The 20,529-nt window shown below is 38.3% G+C and overlaps 3 protein-coding genes across 7 annotated transcripts; 1 reads left to right on the top strand and 2 right to left on the bottom strand.

The window, feature by feature from the left end:
• Window positions 1-1,736: 1,736 nt before the first annotated feature.
• On the bottom strand, window positions 1,737-3,853 carry LOC104433178 (protein farnesyltransferase/geranylgeranyltransferase type-1 subunit alpha). Its single transcript, XM_039311007.1, has 4 exons — window positions 3,766-3,853; window positions 3,167-3,309; window positions 2,451-2,546; window positions 1,737-2,334 (listed from the first exon to the last, which is right to left on the bottom strand). Exons 1-4 carry the CDS (start codon window positions 3,851-3,853, stop codon window positions 1,891-1,893), a joined length of 771 nt encoding a protein of 256 aa, XP_039166941.1. The 3' UTR covers window positions 1,737-1,890.
• A 3,518-nt stretch (window positions 3,854-7,371) lies between these two features.
• LOC104433040 (gamma-secretase subunit APH1-like) lies at window positions 7,372-13,864 on the top strand. 2 transcript variants are annotated; one of them, XM_010045698.3, is made up of 6 exons: window positions 7,374-7,564; window positions 8,559-8,714; window positions 10,375-10,460; window positions 12,264-12,389; window positions 12,669-12,796; window positions 13,569-13,864. In XM_010045698.3, the coding sequence occupies exons 1-6, from the start codon at window positions 7,452-7,454 to the stop codon at window positions 13,686-13,688; spliced, it is 729 nt and encodes a 242-aa protein (XP_010044000.1). In that variant the 5' UTR covers window positions 7,374-7,451; the 3' UTR covers window positions 13,689-13,864. The 2 variants fall into 2 exon arrangements, with proteins under 2 accessions (XP_010044076.1, XP_010044000.1); XM_010045774.3 differs by lacking the exon at window positions 12,669-12,796 and having other exon boundaries at window positions 7,372-7,564.
• A 598-nt stretch (window positions 13,865-14,462) lies between these two features.
• Window positions 14,463-20,529, bottom strand: LOC104432789. 4 transcript variants are annotated; one of them, XM_039301090.1, is made up of 8 exons: window positions 20,506-20,529; window positions 19,213-19,389; window positions 19,038-19,100; window positions 18,617-18,683; window positions 18,386-18,486; window positions 17,978-18,022; window positions 15,187-15,657; window positions 14,463-14,929 (listed from the first exon to the last, which is right to left on the bottom strand). In XM_039301090.1, exons 2-8 carry the CDS (start codon window positions 19,345-19,347, stop codon window positions 14,759-14,761), a joined length of 1,053 nt encoding a protein of 350 aa, XP_039157024.1. In that variant the 5' UTR covers window positions 19,348-19,389; window positions 20,506-20,529; the 3' UTR covers window positions 14,463-14,758. The 4 variants fall into 4 exon arrangements, with proteins under 4 accessions (XP_039157024.1, XP_010043656.1, XP_010043732.1 ...); XM_010045354.2 differs by lacking the exon at window positions 20,506-20,529 and adding an exon at window positions 20,243-20,499; XM_010045430.2 differs by lacking the exon at window positions 20,506-20,529 and adding an exon at window positions 20,294-20,499.

Here is a 20,529-nt window from a genome sequence, read left to right as displayed (position 1 = left end):
GGAACAAACAAAAAGAAATTCTGTTCTGGGAACAGAAATAGGGTGCAACCATGCAGGCCCTAAGTAGCCAATATTTCATTTATCCCTTGAATTGAACATATGCTGTGAATTATGACATAAACCCTACCCAATCTAAACCAAATTCTGAAGTGCAAAACAAATAAAAATAATTAATTAATTGAAAAAAATTTCGTGCATGAAGAAAAAAGAAGGGAAAGAATTTTATCCACTCAATTAAAAGAAATTTGTTATTTTCACACATAATATATATCTTTGGTGTTATATATATTGGTAAGTTGAAAATGAGAAATATTGTTGATTAGCGAGGAAAAGGGGGATTGAATTGATGACGTACGGGAGGAAATTTTGTTAATGGGGGAACATAATTGCAGAATATTGTTGTGTTTGAGTTTGTGTTTGGGCTTGGGTTAGTTGGGATGTGGCCTGTGGGGCACTGCCATCATGATCCATGCCTCGTACGACATTGATGATGTCGTGTAATTAATTAATGGAGATAATGTTAATTTAAGAGTATCCCGTACGAGATGGGATTATGGGACAAATAGGGATTGGGACAAATAGGGATTGCCCGTCATTCTTCGAGAATTAGAAAGTTGGTTTTTGAGTTTGAATTTGTTCATTTAAAACATAGATTCTTCTACTTTGTGTTTATTTAATTTTTCCCAATTTTTATTTAATTTTATTCTCTTCTATCTTTCTTTAAGAAAAAATTCTATATAATAAACTACACCAACACACTTAAAATATGTATTAAATATTTATACTAAATATATACATTATACGTGGAGAATAGTTTGTTATTATAAAAAAAATGTGACTCTTAGTCCTAAAAATGGGTTCTCGGTAAAAAAAAAAATGTTTATAATAACTAAGAGTGCTGATTGTTGGAAATAAAATGCATATTCTCAAAAGATGTATTGATTGGTTATCTTTGAATAGGGATCCATTGACACATTATGTAAAATATCACGACTATATATAAATGTTTCTTTCTTTTATTTTCACACATGCAGCTTTAGTACATTCAAGGTGAAATTCCAAAAGAGAAATTGAATAATTGGTGAACTCATTTATCTACAACTTTGGTGTTTTATCTCGAAGTTATATTTGTTCTAAACCCAACACAACAATAGTAGGGACAAATGATATATTTAAAGGCAGTGATTATCACTACGCATCAAAGCATCAATGACTATTTTTCTATCTTCTTTAGCCATCAAATTTCCTCAAACAATTTATTATAGAGCGGGAAATATATAAGTATTATTTATATTTAATTGTTTATTTATTTAAGAAACTTGTAATTCGAAAAAGTAATTTTGTTAACTCAAATATGAGAAATTTTTAAGCATGATTTAAATTGAAGCCGTATTAATAAACTTGTTCATTAAGTAGCTGATATTTCATTCATCCCTTAAATTGAACATTCTAATAGCATGCGAATTGTGACATAAACCCGATATGACTTAAACCCAATTACTGAAGTGCACAAAAAAAAAAAGAAACTAAATAATTGAAAAAACTGTTGTGCATAAAGAAAAAATAAGGTAAAGAATTTTATCTACTCAATTAAAAGAAATTTGTTATTTTTTGCACATAATATATATTCTTTTCGGTGTTATAGACATAAATTTGTAAGTTGAAAATGAGAAATATTGTTGAGTAGTGAGGAGTACGTTAGATTAGGAGGTAAAGAGAGAGAAAAGGAAGAAGAAGGAATGAAGTAAGGAAGGAAGAGAGATGACGGTGGAAGCGGGAATCGGGTACACAACCTTACCTCCTGACACCTTCTAAAAGCGGATTCAGAGCAAAATACAAGACATAAGTCAATAGTTTATAGCTTATGAAAAAGCCTGCTCGTATTGGATATCAGACTTCAGCTGCTTGAGGAAGCTTGCTGCTTCGCCATGTCCAATAATTGGCTCTCATTGGATCTTCAAGTCCCAAGATAGAACAAATTGAATTTGCCAGATCCGAGTCTGAACCTGCTTCACCCGAATCTGAAGTCCTCAAAGATGTTATTGCATCCTTTATTTCTTGGTTAGGTTTGAAGCTGAGGCCAAGCAGATCCAAAAGTGTACTCAAAGCAAATTTGAAGTTTCTTTTGGCTTTCAGAACACGCAGACATGCTGAATGCACTTGAGAATCATTTAGCCAAGCTTCATTTTCGTCATTGTAAAGGCCACGAAGGTATCTCCATAGGCTCTCATTCTCCGGATTTGCGTCGATAGCTTCAATAGCATAATCAACTTCAGAATCTCTCATAGCTTTTAGACCTCCAAGGAAAGGAGATTTTGTGATGACGAAGTACCTCTGCAAGCCAATGCATGGAATTGGTTTAACAGATGCTTAATCTTTAGTAAGTATTTAAGACCTAAAAAGTTTTTTCTAAATGGATTCCATGTACGTCTTCAAAAGTTTCAGTATACCTGATTCCAAGCAGAATTGTTAAACACGTCTTCCTCAAGGAGCTGCGCACAATAGTCAAGTTCATCCTCCCAACCGCCTAGAGCCTGAAGAACCCACTGCACCAAAGAAATATTTTCACTCTGACAGTTTGAAAAATATATAACCAATCGTAGTCAATATTTTCAAAAGTGGACCAGACTCAACATGGGTTATGGGGCTGATATGGTTCAACTGTCTCAATTGATGAACTACTATTGCAGTAGTACACCAATGATACTTACAGGTAGCATTATATCAAGTAAGGTTATTGAATAAACCAAAAGGCATTCAGCAAGCTGAGTGCTATATGCAAGAAGGGCTCAAGTCCTATTTCCGCTATTTTGCAGGTTAATTTTCAATTGATGAGGAAGCACAAGGCCCACTGATAGAGCACCGACCAACTCTCCAGAGTAGTAATTTGACTCCAGTTCCCCAAGAATGGGGATTAATTCACAAAGTGGTTCTCATCAAACTCTGCTGGATAGTTTACCATTTCAAAACCAGGTCAAACCTACATTAGTCAAATTTTCAGGTATAAGTAACTCAATTGAGGCTATAACACAGTGCACACTCTTTTCTTTAACCACCATCCATAAAGACAGAGACCAAGAAGAGATAGGTAATGATCGTCAAGAACTATATACAGACATATCATGAATGCCCATATATAAGGTAGAACGACAGTAAAGATACACACCTGCCTATGAGACCAGGCATGATAATTTTTAGCATCCAGGCAGAATATCTTCCTTGTGAACTCAAGTTCCCTAGATGCAGCATCAGGTCCCAACTTCTCAGCAACCCAACGCCGATGATGCCTGTAAAAATAGGACAACAAAAATTAATGCGATGGTATCTGACTGAAAGAAAAAATCATTACCTTGGTTAAGAATTTAAACCCAACATCATAAATTTGGCATTCATAGTTGGATATGAAGAGCAAGAGCAACCCCTTGCAATATACAACTTAGAAACTTGCGACACTACTTAAGTCATCATCTAGGCATCCGTCTCCCTTAAGTTGCATGTTTAGGAGTAGTTATTGTACTTATTATGGAAAAGCAAACACGATGTCGTTATTCAAACTACCGAGTGTGTAGTAAAATGTTTTCAATGAACTGAAATTACGATGCGCAGTATGGGCATGGACAAATATTCACTGGGAGGCCTAAAAGGAACTAATAATCACCACCAAGAGTGTCCATTAAGGTGGATGTCATAGATCAACAGAAGGAGGATTTTGTGCATATATAATCAAGCTATCCTTGGTCGCCGGTATCCGTACAACCGCCGAACCTTCACTATCCGCCGGCTGTCCATTCCGGCCGGCGTCGACCACCGCCAGCCACAAACTCCAGCGACCACTAAACGACTTACTCGACATTCTCGGCCACAACAAATCCCACGGAACTTCAGATAAGACCTGCTTCAGTGGGGGCACCACGGGTAGACGGCGGCTAATGGACGGCCCTCCGGCGACGGCCAGGACTCTCTTGAGCTCGCTCTCTCTCTGGCTCGCTCTCACCCTCTCGCTATCACCCTCTCTCTCGACCAATGAACCTGTACCCCTCAAACGAGCGAGCCCCCTTGCTTTTAAAGGCGATCGGCACGCGCGAATCGCTTCAGATCAGGCCGCCACCTGCCCCCTCAGGATTCTCCGACAGCTCTGCCTCCTCTGCCATGTACTTTTCTTTGGTGCAGAGGGCGCGACCGGCGCGGCTGGCGTGAGGGAAGAAGAACCAGCGCGGGCCGGGCCGAAAAGAAGGGAGATGGGCTGCATGTGTAATGTTTACATTGGTATTGATTTATGTGTAGTTGTCTCTGTGCGTGTGCCTGTGTTTGCATAATGGATGTTGGAGATGCTATTAATTTTTCAAAGGAGAAGATAGCCTTCTACTTTTGTCTATTATGCAATATTTTACAATAATCAGTCTTTTCCAATCTTCAAGCATATTTCCCTTTTCAAAAATTTCCATGGGAATGACAGGTTGATATGAAGTTTTTAGAATTAGTTCTTCGCAGTGTGATATTTTATTGACAAAGTTCTTGCCAATTTATAATGTGGCTTGTCTTGGAATGGCAATAGGGCAATTCTCTTAGTTTAGAATACTTAGTGACAAGAGTTCAGTTATTACTAAAACTGGTCATATGTGCTCAAGCCACATGGAATTTAGGAAAATGGGTCTAATGCAAAGTTTCTACCTGTTTTCTTCTCCTTTCATATTTTGTCTGGGATCCCACATAACAGGGATGGATTCCATAAGCCATAAGAATTGCTGCTGTCTAGGCTTTTTCTGTTGATTTGTGACGACTAACAATAGAATCCATCTTCTACGACTATATTTCAATCTTGCAACTGTGAGGATGCTAAGTAATCTCAAGGTATTGTCTTAGTAAGAATTTTCTTTGATTGTTCCTTTATGAGAGTAATGTCCATCTCCTTGTATCAGTGGTAGATTAGTGTTCTTCTTTTTAGTCATCCTTGTTCATTGCAGCGGAGAGTGCTTGCCATGTCAATTTACTGCTATATGTTTCATTTAAAGCAATTGTAGGTTTTCCCATGATTTTTTTTTTTGGGTTGGTCTTACTTTATTCCTACTCTAACATTTACTCTTAAACTTTTGCTCTACCTCCGTGGGAGTCGAAATTCACTTTAAAACTATATGCCCCCATCTCAATCGAGAAGTGGGGATTTGAACCCCCCACCTCTCTTCTCCAAGTTGAAGGGGTGGCCACTAAAGCAAACCCCGGTGGTTTGGTCTTCCCATAATTAAGACACTCTTTTTAAGGCGAGCTGCCTTTAATTTCTATTTGACTTCTATCACTCTCCAAAAATTTCTCGAACTTGATGGCACATCACATCCAAGGAAAAAATGCTTGATCTTTCAATACTCTTGAAAATTGGCCCCCACAAATTATGGTTTTTTACGCTTAGTAAGTTGTCAGGCATGCTCATTATAGATATGAAAATATCATGTCTTCAGTTGTCAAATTCTCCTGGTTAGACTGGCGTTTAAGCTGGAAAGTCACATTGAGTACTACCCTGATGAAATATCTCATGCAGGCTTTGGTGACTGCTGTTTTGTTAAAGATTGTCATGAGACGTCAATTCTCTGTAATTCAGGTCAGTGTCTCCTCTATTTTATTTCTGTGATACTCTTCTTCTATGCTACATCTTTGGCATTGTCTAATTAAGTGAAGGTGCAAAACTGATTATTTCTCTTTAACAATGGGAAGCTCTTGCCTTGTTGCTCATCGACATCAATGTGAATCAGCTGCGGTCTTTGCCAGAAGAGACTACTGCTCTGGGTCTTCCAGTTGCAGCGGGTGCATACATCTTTGTGAGTGAGCTTTCTTGCCCTTTTAGAAATGATCGCTGTACCTTCTCAGATATGCAGCCAATTGCTTAGCAAGCGTTGAAATGAGTGTGAGGAACTTTTTTTTTGGATGATATAAATTTGAAACCAATTTTGGTTTTGTTTTTCTTTGTGTCTTAGGTTTGTGTGCAATTGTTATTATTTCTTTCTTATGATATGGTGGGGAATGTATTGGAGTTATGAAGCAAGCATGACACCATTTAGTCCTTGGCAAGAGTTGATCATCATTCGGCAAAACCTTCTTTTACTGTTGCACTCACTCTATGGATAAATTTGCAGGTTACGGTGCCATCTATGGCCTGTCTTCAATGAGTATGCACTGAAGAGTCAATATGACACAAACATCTACCTTCAGATAAGACTTTAGTGAGTGCAGCTTGTCAGCATCTTGACCTTTTGCCTAGTTTAGTTACTTTAGGATGCACATAGCTTGCTAAGCATCTATCAAATTGATAGATGACAGTAACAAATTGGATTGGGAAGGCAAGGAGTTATTGCACTAATGAGTTGCAAATGATGAGCGAAGCCTATTTTAAAAATCCATGGTCGCGTGCCCTTTTCATGCGATGATTCCCCTACTTAATACAAAAGGATTTTATAAAAGTATAAACAGTATATTAAGCAAAAAGAATCGGTTTAAGAAAAACAATAAATAATATTTAATATTAAGACTAAAGTACAGAATAAGTATAAACAGTATATTAAAACCCAAAAAAAAGAACAAAATTAATATTTCAGAATCAAAATTAAAAGCATTACAGCAGGGCATGATAGATTTTCTTGACGTTACTTCAGTTAGGCAAGACTGCAAGTGTTGACATTCGTTATAATTTGATTTCCTGAATGGTTTTAATTGCCTTATAAATAGTTATTTATTTTTTTTTTTTTTTTTTTTGGGAAAACTATATAAATTAAGTGAGGCATAACAGGCAAAAAGCTATATTTTTTTTTCTTTCTTTTAAAAAAAAGAGCTACACCTTATTTACTGGCTGAATTTAATAGACGGAGCACTACTGTTATATTTATTTTACTTTTTTGTTGAGATGGAACATTATATAACCTCCCTCTTTACCAATATTGATAGTCTTTAACATACCATTTCAATTTCATCTGATTGAATATTATAAATAAAATAGACAACCAATCAAAAAATTAATATTATCCAACATATAAACTCTTCATATTCTATCAAAAAGACAGTTTTCATACCTAATGAGACTATATTAATAAAATTATTCATTAAGTAGCCGATATTTCATTTATCTCTTGAATCGAACATTCCAACAGCATGCAAATTGTGACATAAACCCGACCCGATCAAAACCCAATTCTGATGTGCAAAAAAAAAAAAAAAAAAAAAACCTAAATAATTGAAAAAACTGTTGTGCATAAAGAAAGAAGAAGGTAAAGAATTTTATCTACTCAATTAAAAGAAATTTGTTATTTTTCGCACATAATATATATTATTTTCGGGGTAATATTATATACATAAATTGATAAGTTGAAAATGAGAAATATTGTTGATTAGCGAGGAGAATGTTAGATTAAGAAGTAGAGAGAGAGAGAAGAGGAAGAAGAAGGAATGAAGTAAAGGAAGGAGGAGAGATGACGGTGGAAGCGGGAATCGGGTACGCGCTGATAGCGCTGGGGCCGTCCCTCGCCTTGTTCGTCTCCGTCGTCTCCAAGAAGCCCTTCCTCATCCTCACCCTCCTCTCCAGGTTCCTCCCGTTCCTTCTCCGAGATGACCCCGATCCATCGGTTTCCCGATCGCGACTCCGGTCGAAGTTTCCGATCGCTGAAATCGATCTCGATCGTCGATTTTTCGTGTCGTCGGTTCTCGCTGTTCGATTCTCTGCGCGTTTGAGTGAAGTCGTCGGTTCGAGCTTCGATTGTCGACTACTGCCCGAGGCCTTTGTAGATTATGTTGTCCGACTTCGCTACTAGGTCGTTATAGTGTTTGGTAAATGAAGAAATGATTATGATGCTGTGTAAAGATGCCGCGGTCAGTTTTTCAATTGCAACTTAGGTCGAAGTCTGCGGTCGATTCTCTGGGAAGTTGGCTCGACAGCGCGTTCGAGCTCGGTTTTGAAGTCTTCGGTTCGAGCTTGATTATCGACTACTGATGAGGCCTTTGTAGATTAAGTTATCCAACTGCTGGGGTCTTCGCTAGTAGCATCGACGAACTTTTTTCATCGGGAGTGAGTCGTAATAACTTGTCAATGCCCGGGGTCGTTATTGTGTTGTGTAAATGTAGAGTGGATTATGCTGCTGTCTAAAGATGGACCTCATTCCTAGAGCATTTTTTATTACATTAATCTGTGTAAGGTTGTGAATTTCGGTGCAAATTTTTTGGGATCTCTAGTTTAAATGCAACCATGGGATATTGAATATTTGAGGAAATTGATCTGCTGTTTGAGGGGCGCGAATCTGTTGCAGAATGAATTCTTTTGGCTAATGTTGTGTTGCTTGCTGGTGTGCTGTTTTCTTAAGCAGCAACGACCTTCTTTTTTGTATGCATTGATTGTACCCTGTCTTGATTAGTTAACGTTTTGTTCTACCAGAAATGGGATGGCAGAGAATGAGATAATCAAACTGGAAATTGCTTTGGTTTGGAAAAAAAAAAGAATTCCTATATTTTGAGATGACATGCTTCTTTTATGCATTTGTAGTCTTATGAAACATTGATAGTCAGGTCCTTTTAAACTTGTGCAGTACACTTCTATGGCTTATAAGCCTGATTGTGCTGTCGGGATTGTGGAGGGCGTTTCTTCCTCTGAATTCAACGACATGGTGGCCGTATGCAATCCTTATAATCACATCTGTTGGATTTCAAGAAGGGCTTCGAATCTTTTTATGGAGAGCTTACAAGTAAGTATCCTATTCTTCCTCTATGTTCCTTTTTAGGCATGCTAAAGCAGCCTGACTTTACAATATTTTGACTGGTATAGTTATGAATTTCAGTATATTTTTATAAAGTTCCTAGGGCACTTGAATATTTTTCATTACAAAACTTCTGTCGCCAGAAACTCATATCCTAGCCAAATCATTTACGTTCTTCTCTGTCCGTTTTCAATATGGGATTTCTAGTTTAGATTAAGATGTAAACAGTTCTGTTGTATTATGGAAAAGAAAGCATTGGTACCCATACACACCTCGAATATTTGTATGTTGACTTCCCTTAGTCCACCTGATTTATTGGTCCTGCAAATGTAGTAGGCACACCATGATCTCTAAGGAATTCAAAAGGGTAAAACCGTTGCTGAAGAAGGCTTCAAAACCTGGTTTTTTTTTGTATTTTCCAACTGTAGAAAGAAGTTGAAGTTGATTTACAGAGTATTCAAAAGTATAAAGTTTAATCTTCCTGTGAATCTGTCTCTTTAGCGCACTCAAGTCTGTCTCATCTCCTTCAAAACCAGAACAAGAATATTTATTTCAGAGAAAACATTGGGTCTTTGATGACCACGTTGTGTATTCGATGAAGAGCAAAATGAGCAGTTTCGAGAATTAAAATTTGTTTCATCTATGATGAAAAGTTGAGGAATTTACCATTTTCTCTTTCTATTTGGAAAGTGCTTCTTCTCACGTGATTTTTTTCTTGAAGTTTTCCTATTGTCAAATGTCTTTCTGACTAGCTCCCTTGGGGGTTGGGGGGGGGGGTGTAAAGACTATCTTTCTTGTTTCCACAATTTTCTCAAGATGGCAAGGGATAGTTGTATGACTACTCTGTCTTCTTCAAGACTGAAAATATTGTGGATCTAGTCCTTTTAGCCATCTCGTTTGTCTGAACAAAACATCACTATTGGATGCTCTTTTGTGTCTACTGATCTTCACTTATTACCATATCTTTGTTTTAAATCTCTTTGCATACCACAATAATACTCCTTGCACTGTCTTTAACTGACATAAATAAAAGCCCTTGTATTCTTAGATAGCCTCCTCAGTTCTGTACAATATTCATCTACTAGCATGTTGTCATTTGTTGGAAAGCATTGGAAAAGAATCATTGTGGATTTTAGAGCTCTATAGTTATTTGGAATCTTTTGTTTCCCCTCCATGTACCATTACAGAAGGCACCACTTTTATACATCTCCTTCATTGTTTGTATGTATGCAACACAAACCCTCTCTTCTCCAAAATCCTTGAAAGGACTTCTCGGGAGTTTTGTGATATGCTGTTTCCAGATATATGGATATCCTGTACAAGTCCTTGTGTTTGTCGCTTTACTTTGCACTATACTAAAGAAAACTAGAGATATCCAGTACAGTGAAAAGAAAAAAACTGGAGATAACTTTGCCTGTTATTACCTTTCAAAAGCTTCTCTGCTTAGGTAAATATCCTCTATAGCCAACTACCAGTAATGAGATTATCTTCCGTTCTGTGTTGGTCAGTCTTATCCGTTTGCATGTTTTTAAGTTCACTGACATATGCTTCTGTACAATGAATGTACTCGCTCTTGTTGGAGAATAACTGGCTGAATTTGAGGCTGCTTTAATAGTCATTCTAAATTTCTCCTAATGTACTTATGTAGGAGGCTGGAAGATATTCTGGATGCTTTTGCTGACAGAGTCTCAAAGCCTCGCCTTTTTCTTACGGACAAGATGCAGATTGCACTGGGTGAGCTCTAAGGTTGCTCTTTTCGTTTTGTAGATCTAACCATACCAATAGTGCCTTTTATTTTTTCTGAGCATGCTTGCATGCTCATATAACAGCAATGCAATGCAAAAGATATTCAGAAAATCTCCAGGCTGGATGGGATTTATTGATCAAGACCAGTTAGATGATTGTTATCTTTGAACCAATGACGTGCCCTGTTGCACAAGTTTCTTCTTCTTTTCATCCTCTTACTTTCTTCTACAAAAAATATCATGTAACATTATCTAATTTAGAAATATCATATCTGATTTTGATATATAAAAAAAGAGATAATTGCCAAAACCATCCTCAACTTTGCTCTCCATATCCATACCCTCTTTATATTTCAAAACCTACATTTTACATCTTCCCATTTGGCCTCATGCGCACCCAAACCCCTCTCCTACTCCTTTCCCTTGCCCTCTCTCTCCTCACACACAGCAATAGAACACAGCTACAATCGAGAGCCGCCCCCATAGCAATGCTGGTGATGACATTAGTTATCATATTTTACATATAAAATGAATACATAAGATTATGGCTTTAACCGCACTAGTTGTCATCTTTTGTGTCACCTTTATCTAGGGATAATTGCAAATTACCTCAATTACTATTTTCCAGTTTGTACCTTCAACATTTTTTATTTGTTCACATTATATTTTTGTTGGGTGACCTGCTGTTGCCAGAAGAAGATTGATGTGTTATCTCTATCCTACCATGAATCTAGAAGTGAGTCCTTGTTCAGCGGCCATGATAAGCTTTTGTTGTGCACCTTCTGTGCTATATATTATCTCAATGGAGAAATCTAGAAGTAAAAGAAGCATTGAAAGTCTCTCATTGGAGATACAACTATGGATCAAACTCCTTTGTCAATTAAGTTCCAAAACCCTTTTAAATATGCATGACTATGCAATTGATACAGATTGTCTTAAACCATCAAAATGTCGATAGTAAAGATGACCCGGAGACTTAGCTTGCTAATTTCGAGATCCATTATAAACACGTATGATGGGCTTTGTAGTCAGCATGTTATGATTTTAGGCCTGCCAAAAGCCAAGATCTCGAAGATTAGCCATTAGAATTATCCTGCTATAATTATTTGGCCTAGAAATCTGGATAATTTTTCATGTTCCCATTGCTAGTGAATAAGATAATGGAAGCATTAATAGCACCATGATGATCAATTAGCCTGATGGGTAGCTGGGGAAAGGATTCGACCAGTTAATCCTAAAGAAGGGTTAAACAGTTTATAAAAGCTATTTTTTGCCCACTTTTTAATTTGGATAGTTCATTAGGCTTGGTAACCTCTTTCTGTAATTTTTTCCAGGGTAGGTAACCTGTCGGTGCCTTTCTATATAAAGTTTTTATGTAGCTTTCTTGTGAGGACGATATATTTTCAATGCACAGGAGCAACTGAACCTGTGAGAGTAATTTAGATATATTTTGGTGAGTTATGGTCATTGAATAATGATAAAAGCTGATGTCGTGAAGTTTATACCATTTTTATAGATCTGGGAGATGTCACATGTGTTGAAGGCGTTTTTCCCTTCTAAATAAATCTACCTATCATGAGCTCCTTATTGCTTATAGGTGCTCATTGTGTACTTGGTGATTTAACGTTGGGAGTGGTCCTGCTGCTTCTGAATCCCTTACCTTTTTTATTTGCATGGATATAGTGCTACTTACTCTCTGCATCCTTTCATTTTTGTTGTTGCGGGTATATAGAGACATGCGATAGCTCTTCTGATCTTTTTGCAAATTTTATTTTCTAAAAACCTCATGCAGCTGGTGGTTTAGGCCATGGTGTGGCTCATGCCGTGTTCTTTTGCTTGAGCCTCTTGACACCAGCTTTTGGTCCTGCTACGTTCTTCAATGATAGGTGCTCAAAAATGCCATTTTTCCTCGTTTCTGGTAAGTTAAATTTTTACCTCAAGATCATATATCTTGATTTCATTTGTTCAGCCCATATATGTTGCGAGAGCTTTTGGGAGCCTATAAATAAGGGTTGCAGATTAAGACCAAGTTGGGGATTTTTAGAAATTAAAGGAGGCTGGCATAACTGGGTGATCATTCTCTGTTAAGTAATAGGGCAAGCCACAGATCAGGATCAGAAAATCAGAACCTGCGAGAAGATTGTTAGTAGGGCTCTTCTTGATAAGACTTCTCTGACTAGTCTTTTGTGCTTGGCAGCATTGATCGCTCTTGCCTTTGTCACTATTCATACGTTCTCAATGGTTATTGCCTTCAATGGGTATGCAGAACAGAATAAAGTTGACCAAGTTTTTGTTCCTGTCGTTCATATGGTGGCAGCATTGATGGTATTTACTACTTTAATCTTCTGGCTATTGTATGTTCTGATTTTGTTTCCCTCGCAATTAGTTAACAGATCATATCTATTTTCACGGAGAGCATAACTTGCCTGCTCTATGTTTAGATGTCTGTATGTGCCATAATGTCTTTCATGTGAGTTGACGGAGTTGTCTGAACATCTTTGTTTACGATTGAGTTGTTTCATGAATGTCTCGTGTAATGGTGTACTGGAACCATGACAAGAAGTAAAGATGTTTTGGAGTTTGATAGGCAACAAGTTTGTGCACTTCTGTATATGCATCTGAATATCGTTATGCTGGATGCATACTGAATGCTTCATAATACACTAGATTTGAGTCACCCAAGGGTATCAATGCTCATAACGGTAACTTAATTAGTTGTTATATATCTTGCGAAGGCAAGTGAAATGGATGTGGACCCATGCACATGATGCAGGTGATATTTGCATGTACAGACCAAAGAAATGGAATAAAGTGTCGGTTCATTCTCTATAGTGATTTTGCTTGAACAAGTAGTGTAACTTTGTTTTTATAGTGATTTGCTTGGACGATGTAAACTTACATGGAATCTATAACACCATTGCTAACATAGCTGGATTGTTAGATTTTAGGTTGATTTAAATACATAGAAGATGTCAATACTTTTTAAATGGCTTGCTAGTGAATAGAGAGAGAGAGAGAGAGAGAGAGAGAGGGGACAGAGCTGGTGTTTCTCAAACTCTGAAGTCTACTAATCTTTTGCGCTTTTGCATTTTTGCAGACATTGGTGAATTTCGCTTCTGGGGGTTGCTTGGTTGGAATTCCTCTTCTTTATGTCATGGCAATCTTGACCTTGATGCATTGTGGGAAGATGGTGTGGAGAAGATTAACACAAAACTAAGCTGGCACAAGTAGTTCATACTCAATACTAAAGCTGCATTTGATGTAAAGTGACCTCCGAATTTCTTCTTTCTGTAGTCAGTTCCGCAGCTTCCACTGAAAGTCCCTTATTTGGGAAGTGCAACGTTTAAAATCCATGTTCAGAATTTATATAAATTTCTTTCCTTTCATTGTCTACTTCTAAATCCTCCTTTCAGTCCCTCGTTGCGTTAGATATGCTTCGATGCTGCCCAGTTGCAGCTTCGATGCTGCTGCCCTGAGATCTCTGTCGACTGCCTGGCTACAGCTTGCACCTTCAACGATGCTTCCGCACGACCCTGCTATGCCAAGGCAGCTGCGTGGCTGCTGCTGCTACGCTGCTACCCCAGTGCAGCCTTCTCTCCTTTTATAATATTCGTTTGCATTAAGTAGGGGAATCATCGCATGAAAATGGCACAGGCGACCATGGATTTTTAAATAGGCTTGGCTCATCATTTGTAACTCATTAGTGCAATCACTCCTTGCCTTCCCGATCCAATTTGTTACTCTGTCACCAATTGAGCGCTACGACTTGCTTCATCTAATAGAGCAGGTATGACCCCAATCGAGCGCTACAACTCGATTCATCTAATAGAGTAGGTATGACCACACAAATCTATACAAATGCGTCACGATGCATAATTGCAGATTTAACATAAAAGCACCGCTAGGGCAAACGTTTTTTTTTCCCCCTTCATCTCTCTCTCTTGGCAACGCAGATTAACCAAGAGTGCCCTACCTAAAACAACCAAAAACATGGATGACAACATCAATGAAATATTAATTTGCAGTCATTACAAATGTCCCTTAAAAATTACAAACTAAAGGGAACAAATGCAGGGGACAAAAGAATCAATGAAATATGAGAACAGGTTACAAACTTATCTAATGCACGCTAAGTATCTGCTACTCTAATTCTGTTATTGCCTTTTGGGAGAAAAAAAGCTTTGGGATATATCCTCATTTACATCATTCATATACCGAGTAATGTCAATACAAGTTCGGTAACTTCTGTGTCGATAATTGGGATACACAATACTTTCTGCCTCGTCTTTACTTGAGAAAGAACTTCCATACATCTCTGTCAGCCATCTCTTTGACAAGATGCACTCCAAAAATGCCGCCTTCATCGACCAAACTTCTAAGGTGTCTTGCGGCACTGTTGAAGCCAACATAATTCCTCTTTGTAGCCAAGTACGCTACTCCATATGGAGGTCTCAAACACTGTTTTGTCAAAGACATTAAAGACGGTAAATAAAATCGCCTAAGATGGAAGGATGCAAAAGAGCTTAGTAAGGAAAAAGTTGAGAGGCAAAAACCCCACGACCAGAAAACATGCCCTTTTTCAACATATGGTAGGAGAAGGACAAGTCACGAGGACTTGGGCAGTGAGCACAGAGTAGATGAAGTTCCATAAAAGCCATCTCATTCAGGTAGCTTAATGGAGAAAAATGGTTACCATAAAGCAAACAAGAACCAACCTTTTTTAAAAGTGCATATAACTTCTTTAGAGAGGTTAATGAGTATGGAATCTCTGCCATCAGAATGACATCATAACCACCATCTCCATGATCTGCCTCATTAGCCCTCTCCCATGCCCGGCTTCCTGAGAGCTTCCTTGAACGCCTAGAGGTGAACTCCTGCCCAACAATGCTTCCCTCCTGACTACTGCACCCATCCATAAAGTCCTCCTCTGAAAAGCTTAGATGCATTCCTGTGTTTGGTTCAGAACCTTCACTCCTTACAACGGACAAGACCGTGTGGAGTTCCTCCCAGTCTCCCGCATAAAAATGCACAGATGGAGCAAGAGTTTGTCTTGATGGAGTCAGGGGGCTTTCTGGCTGTCGACTTTGCCAGTCCCTCGCTTGTTCAAGGGTGACAAGCACATTAGGTATGGTAGTGCACCGTATCGTTTCTGCACTGAGATCTTGGAAGTGCACTGTGCAAGCACCCTGCAAAATAAGGTGAATGAGGTTTTAACAAAATCCAATTTAAATGCTTCAATTGTTAGGTGAAGGGAGAAAACAAGGTCAAATCCCATAAACAAGCAATGTCAAATAGCACTTTAGCACTCCTCTAGGTGCAAACCTGAGAGAAACCATATGAAGGACATACATTGAATACACAATGGGGAACGATACCTAAATTAAGCTTTAACAAGACGTGAATAGGGCGTCGTGCGAACAGAATGACAAGAATAGCTATTTTATCTTAAAATGGATAATAATTAACAAAGAAACACAAGCATCATACAAGATTTGCGCAATCATCTGCTTTTCATTTATTTAACGACAAAATTTGAAAAGTCAAATATAACTACTCAGCGAAAATACCAAAAAAAAAAAGACCTCAATTTTGATCCAATGACTACTTACATGCCTCAATTTTTGCAAATACTATTTATATACCTTTAGCAAAACCCCACATCAAAAAGACCAAATTTTTAAGTGTTTTCGGTGAGTGTGAGAATTTAGTGAGGATGGGCATTTTTTAAAAGAAAATTGCACTTTCGTAAATCAGGATAATGACCATGTGCAACATTGTCTCCAAAGGTAAAACTCGTGTATGTATTTGGTATTTTCAAAAGTAGAGGTATGCAAATGGTTAATATAAGGTATGCTGTTTATATTTTTCTAATTAATAACAACAAAAAGGCAAGTCATCAAGGTGAAAAAATAATGGAAATTTAGTGTTCCATGGTGAGTAGTATATAAGCTTAAGTGGCACTTGGAGTGCACTCTGCGGAGAATGCAACAAATCCAATGTTTGCAATAAAATGGGGCTTTTCTAGTTATCTAGAATCTCATGTGTCATCATGAGACGTGATTCTTTCGGACTACTCGGTTATTGTTCATTTATATAGATCGGGCACGACAAGTAGAAACATGGCTCTAATACAATGTTCAGAGATCAACCAATAAACCTAAACTAATAGATGCAGTGTCATGATAAATCCCCTTAAGAAGTGATCTAGAATAACACTTTAATAGGATTAGTGGATGATTACTTTTCTATATACATTCTCTTTGCATGCTCTCCCTTACACATGCTTCCGCAGGAAAAAGAAAATACCAAGGCATTTGACGCATGCAATCATACCTCTTTAGTGGCATCAATGAAGTATATTAAACACATAGCACAGTAAGAAATCTTAGACATGGGGTAAGCTTATAGAGAATTCAAACTAATTGAATGCCTCCACCTTGTGCAAACTCATGGATATACCTGGAAAAAAAAGTCTACAGCATATTTTAACTTTCTAAGGTTGCTATAGTAAATACAAATTAGCTGGTGCTAAGTTCAGTATCAATTATGAGCTTGGTAAAGAAGATTGGAAGTATGAATGGACTTATGTTGAACAATGTGAGGCAATTGCCCCCTTAGACATTTTTGATCATTCATTATTATAGCTTAAGGTTTCAAAATCTTTGCCAATTGTCCACCCACAAAATCTTAAAAAACTTCTTGGGGAGTTATTATTTCACATTTTCCTTAATTTATCTGAGAACCCAAATAGAAAATTCTTTAGTTATGAAACATGATTACTACACAAACAAAATCTATTCAGTATTGTGCTTTCAATCTTTATAAGCACAAAAGCACTACGATAATCGCTTGAATTAACAAAAGTCATACTGCCCAAAATCAAATGTTCAAACTTATAAGCAATTAAGCTGTTCTAAAAGGGGAGAGATAATGTGGGCAAAGTCCCACATCAGGCAACTAATGAGATATTCTGTGGTTTGTAATTGGTTAGGTTCCCTCTCCTAGCAAGCTAGGTTTTCAGGATGAGTTCCTCCATCCCTTTGAACACATCAACATGGTATCAAAGCCACTTCTTGGACACGCACCTTCTGGCACTTTATCACTTGGTGGTGGCCCGACGCTGCGTCCTCAGAGCTGTCCTCCGAGGTCGCAGAATCCTAAAGAGGGGGAGGACAATGCAGGCAAGATCCCACATTGGGCAACTAATAGTTATCATAATGGACGGGGTTCCCTCTCCTGGCAAGCTAACTTTTCGGGATGAGTTCCTCCACCCCCTGTAACTCATCAAGAGACCATCTTTTTAATCCACTTGATCTCAACCCAGACGCCATCCAGTTAATCTCAACCTAGACTCCTCATGGCGGACTCCTAGAGAGTACTTTATCCCAATGCTCTGAAACCATTTAGTTTTAACTAAAAGCTGATCAAGACAATGAAAAATCAATTCCCCACATCAACAGATTACGAATGAAGTTACCCAGAGAAACATCATACAACAGGATGTACCTTCATGCAAGCAAATATCCCAGGAAGTCCATAGCTGCAGCCAAGCTGTAAATTCGCAAAAACAAGAATTGATATAAGACAGCAGCCAGACTATTTTAATGATTTATTCGAAAGCTACTGTGACCTCAAAATGAGAAAATGGCACAGAGGAAAGAACAAAGAGTTAAAAGTGGAGGCAGCCTCAAAATGATAAATTTGTTACTATGTCTTTTTTCCCCTCCCTTCCACAGGCGACACTCAAACAAATAGTTCATACATTTTGATCAACATCCAGAACTTACATCTTTGTCCAAAATCCAGAGACTTGTCAATTACGAATAAGATAGAGGTCCACTTCTAAGCACTTAAGGTCTAGAAGATATCCACACAAGAACCCCATATAGCTCAAACATACTAGAAGTTAATTACCTCAAGTACCCGTTTGCCTCTAAAGCTCAGTTGTCCATCCCGAATCTCATGTTTGAGAACATTGACGAGATCAATAGTATTGTCCCAAGACTTCAAATACCCTGCACACCCAGACAAACGCACGACTTCATTTTCCAGTCACAAAAATATGTTAATTTTAATTTGTACTAAATTTAAACGTGTTGAGAATATGCTCAGTCAACTCCACAATGTTCCATATAAAGTGCATACCATCAGGTTTCGATGATATCATTTCTGAGCCTGTGAATCCAATTATGTCAGCAACACTAACCCTTCCCTGTCATAATAACAAGAACGTGTCACTATAACTTTCTTCAAACACTTGAACCACAAACAAGAACTTTGAGGACACTAGTAAAGTCATAGCTCCATTCAAGTTATCCACCCAAGATTTTTTGCCAGGCACTAAAGTACAAAGAAGAGATTAAGCTGCTCGTAGTTTGCGAGTTTACACATGCATGGACTTCCTAATGAAATCTGCACCCACATTTGTGAAAATATGAATATGCCCCTGACAAGGTAGATAGCAACAGACAATGCTTGATACATAAAAGAGGTATGCCATGTACACAACTTTAATAAGTGGCAGATTCCTGCTTATTAAAAAAAAAAAAAAACTCCACATAGGTACCTTAAACATGGTAAGACCTTGCATGTCAACACTTTCTCCAGCATATTTGTAAGGATGAGTTGTCTGCACATTGGACAAGAAGAATATTCAGGCGTCATAAAGCATCACAAAGTGAACCTTTTTAAGTTCACTGGTTGAATTCACTATCAGATATACCACAGACTATATACATTACCTTGGACGGAAGAATTTCCACAGCTGGAGAAGGCAGGCCTAAGTCTCTTTCCGGAATAGATGGCACATTCTGACTCCCACGGTCATGGGGTGTGAACCCAGGTAAACACTGTGCAAGCAAGGATGGTGCACGCATTGTACCTTAATCCGCAAGAACTGATTATGACAAGAGATCAACCTATAAAAACCAATTTCATTAAATTCACTTTGCAAAGTGATACCATGATCACAATCTAATCTTGATAAAGTAGAAGAACACCACTCAATCAATAAGGCAAGGAGAAACATGAGATGGACTGACATAAATTTGAATTGACTGCTCAAGCACATGAGTAATTATCTATTCTCAATCTCGAAAGAAGAAAAAAAACCGCTCATTCTTCCTCGTAATTTAAGAAATGATGTATCCCTTATTCAACAAAGTAATGGAGGAAAAACAAGAAGCTGCGCCCACGTCTCTGGTGAAGAAAGTTTCCACGAGTCACGTATTGCCCCACCAGGCATGATGTTATTCGTCAGCCAATTAACAGTGAAATAATCTAAAACTAGCCAACTGATGAAAGCTGGACCAGAAACCACCACGTTCCGGCAGCTAAAAGACTCAAAATTGCTAGAACATCAATACGGAACCAAACCGAATGGCTACGCTCAGAAGAACATATCTTTCATTCCAAACCAAGACCCTAACTTGAAGCGCTAGCGTGTGTCCTCATCCATGAAAAGTGGTAACACCGTCGAAATGCAAGCGTAACACGCAATTGAACCCCATCTCCGGAGTCATCTCTCAAAAACCCGCAGCTAAGCTAATGAGGAGTAGGACAGCACGATTGCTCATCGAGACAGAATTAACGCTGGTTCCGTTGCAGAAGCAACGAACCGGTTCATGAAGCGCGAAACGTAAAACTCGCCGGAAAAAAAAATAAAAAATAAAACAGCTGCAAAATCCTAACTAGAACCCAGTTCAAGCAATCGAAAGCAGCAGCTCAATCAAAAGACGCCCGAATTTGCGTCGATCAAGAGGGAATTCCGACCTAGTTCGGGGATCGACGGGCGCAGGGGAATCGGCGAAAGGACGTACGCACCTACCCAACTACCGCAATCACGAATGCCGCGACCGTCTGCAACAGAATCCGAGCAAAAATTCCCTCACGCGTCGCGAGTCAGAAGAGCACGCGAATCGAGCAGTTTCCCGGAAAATGTCGGATCGTCCTTCTTCTCCATCGCGACGAAGTCAAAAGGAGGCGATCGTCCGAAGAGGTGAGAACGCGAAAACGCGCTATACAGAGAGAGTTACAGAGAAGCTTCGCTTCCTTCGCTT

This window comes from Eucalyptus grandis, chromosome 1 (genome assembly GCF_016545825.1).
Source record: "Eucalyptus grandis isolate ANBG69807.140 chromosome 1, ASM1654582v1, whole genome shotgun sequence".
NCBI classification, from domain to species: domain Eukaryota; kingdom Viridiplantae; phylum Streptophyta; class Magnoliopsida; order Myrtales; family Myrtaceae; genus Eucalyptus; species Eucalyptus grandis.
Note: the sequence above shows the minus strand (reverse complement) of the source record. Positions and strands in the feature narration are given on the sequence as shown.

Coding starts and splice junctions, on each gene's coding strand:
- LOC104433178 (XM_039311007.1), bottom strand. CDS start 3,853: ATGTCGAGTAAGTCGTTTAGTGGTCGCTGGAGTTTGTGGCTGGCGGTG. Junction 2,547..3,166: donor ATGCCTGGTCTCATAGGCAG/GTGTGTATCTTT, acceptor TCTTTGGTGCAG/TGGGTTCTTCAGGCTCTAGG. Junction 2,335..2,450: donor ACAATTCTGCTTGGAATCAG/GTATACTGAAAC, acceptor ATTGGCTTGCAG/AGGTACTTCGTCATCACAAA.
- LOC104433040 (XM_010045698.3), top strand. CDS start 7,452: ATGACGGTGGAAGCGGGAATCGGGTACGCGCTGATAGCGCTGGGGCCG. Junction 7,565..8,558: donor ATCCTCACCCTCCTCTCCAG/GTTCCTCCCGTT, acceptor AAACTTGTGCAG/TACACTTCTATGGCTTATAA. Junction 8,715..10,374: donor TTTTTATGGAGAGCTTACAA/GTAAGTATCCTA, acceptor GTACTTATGTAG/GAGGCTGGAAGATATTCTGG.
- LOC104432789 (XM_039301090.1), bottom strand. CDS start 19,347: ATGCGTGCACCATCCTTGCTTGCACAGTGTTTACCTGGGTTCACACCC. Junction 18,023..18,385: donor GAGGCAAACGGGTACTTGAG/GTAATTAACTTC, acceptor GCGAATTTACAG/CTTGGCTGCAGCTATGGACT. Junction 15,658..17,977: donor GGATATTTGCTTGCATGAAG/GTACATCCTGTT, acceptor CTTATTTTGCAG/GGTGCTTGCACAGTGCACTT.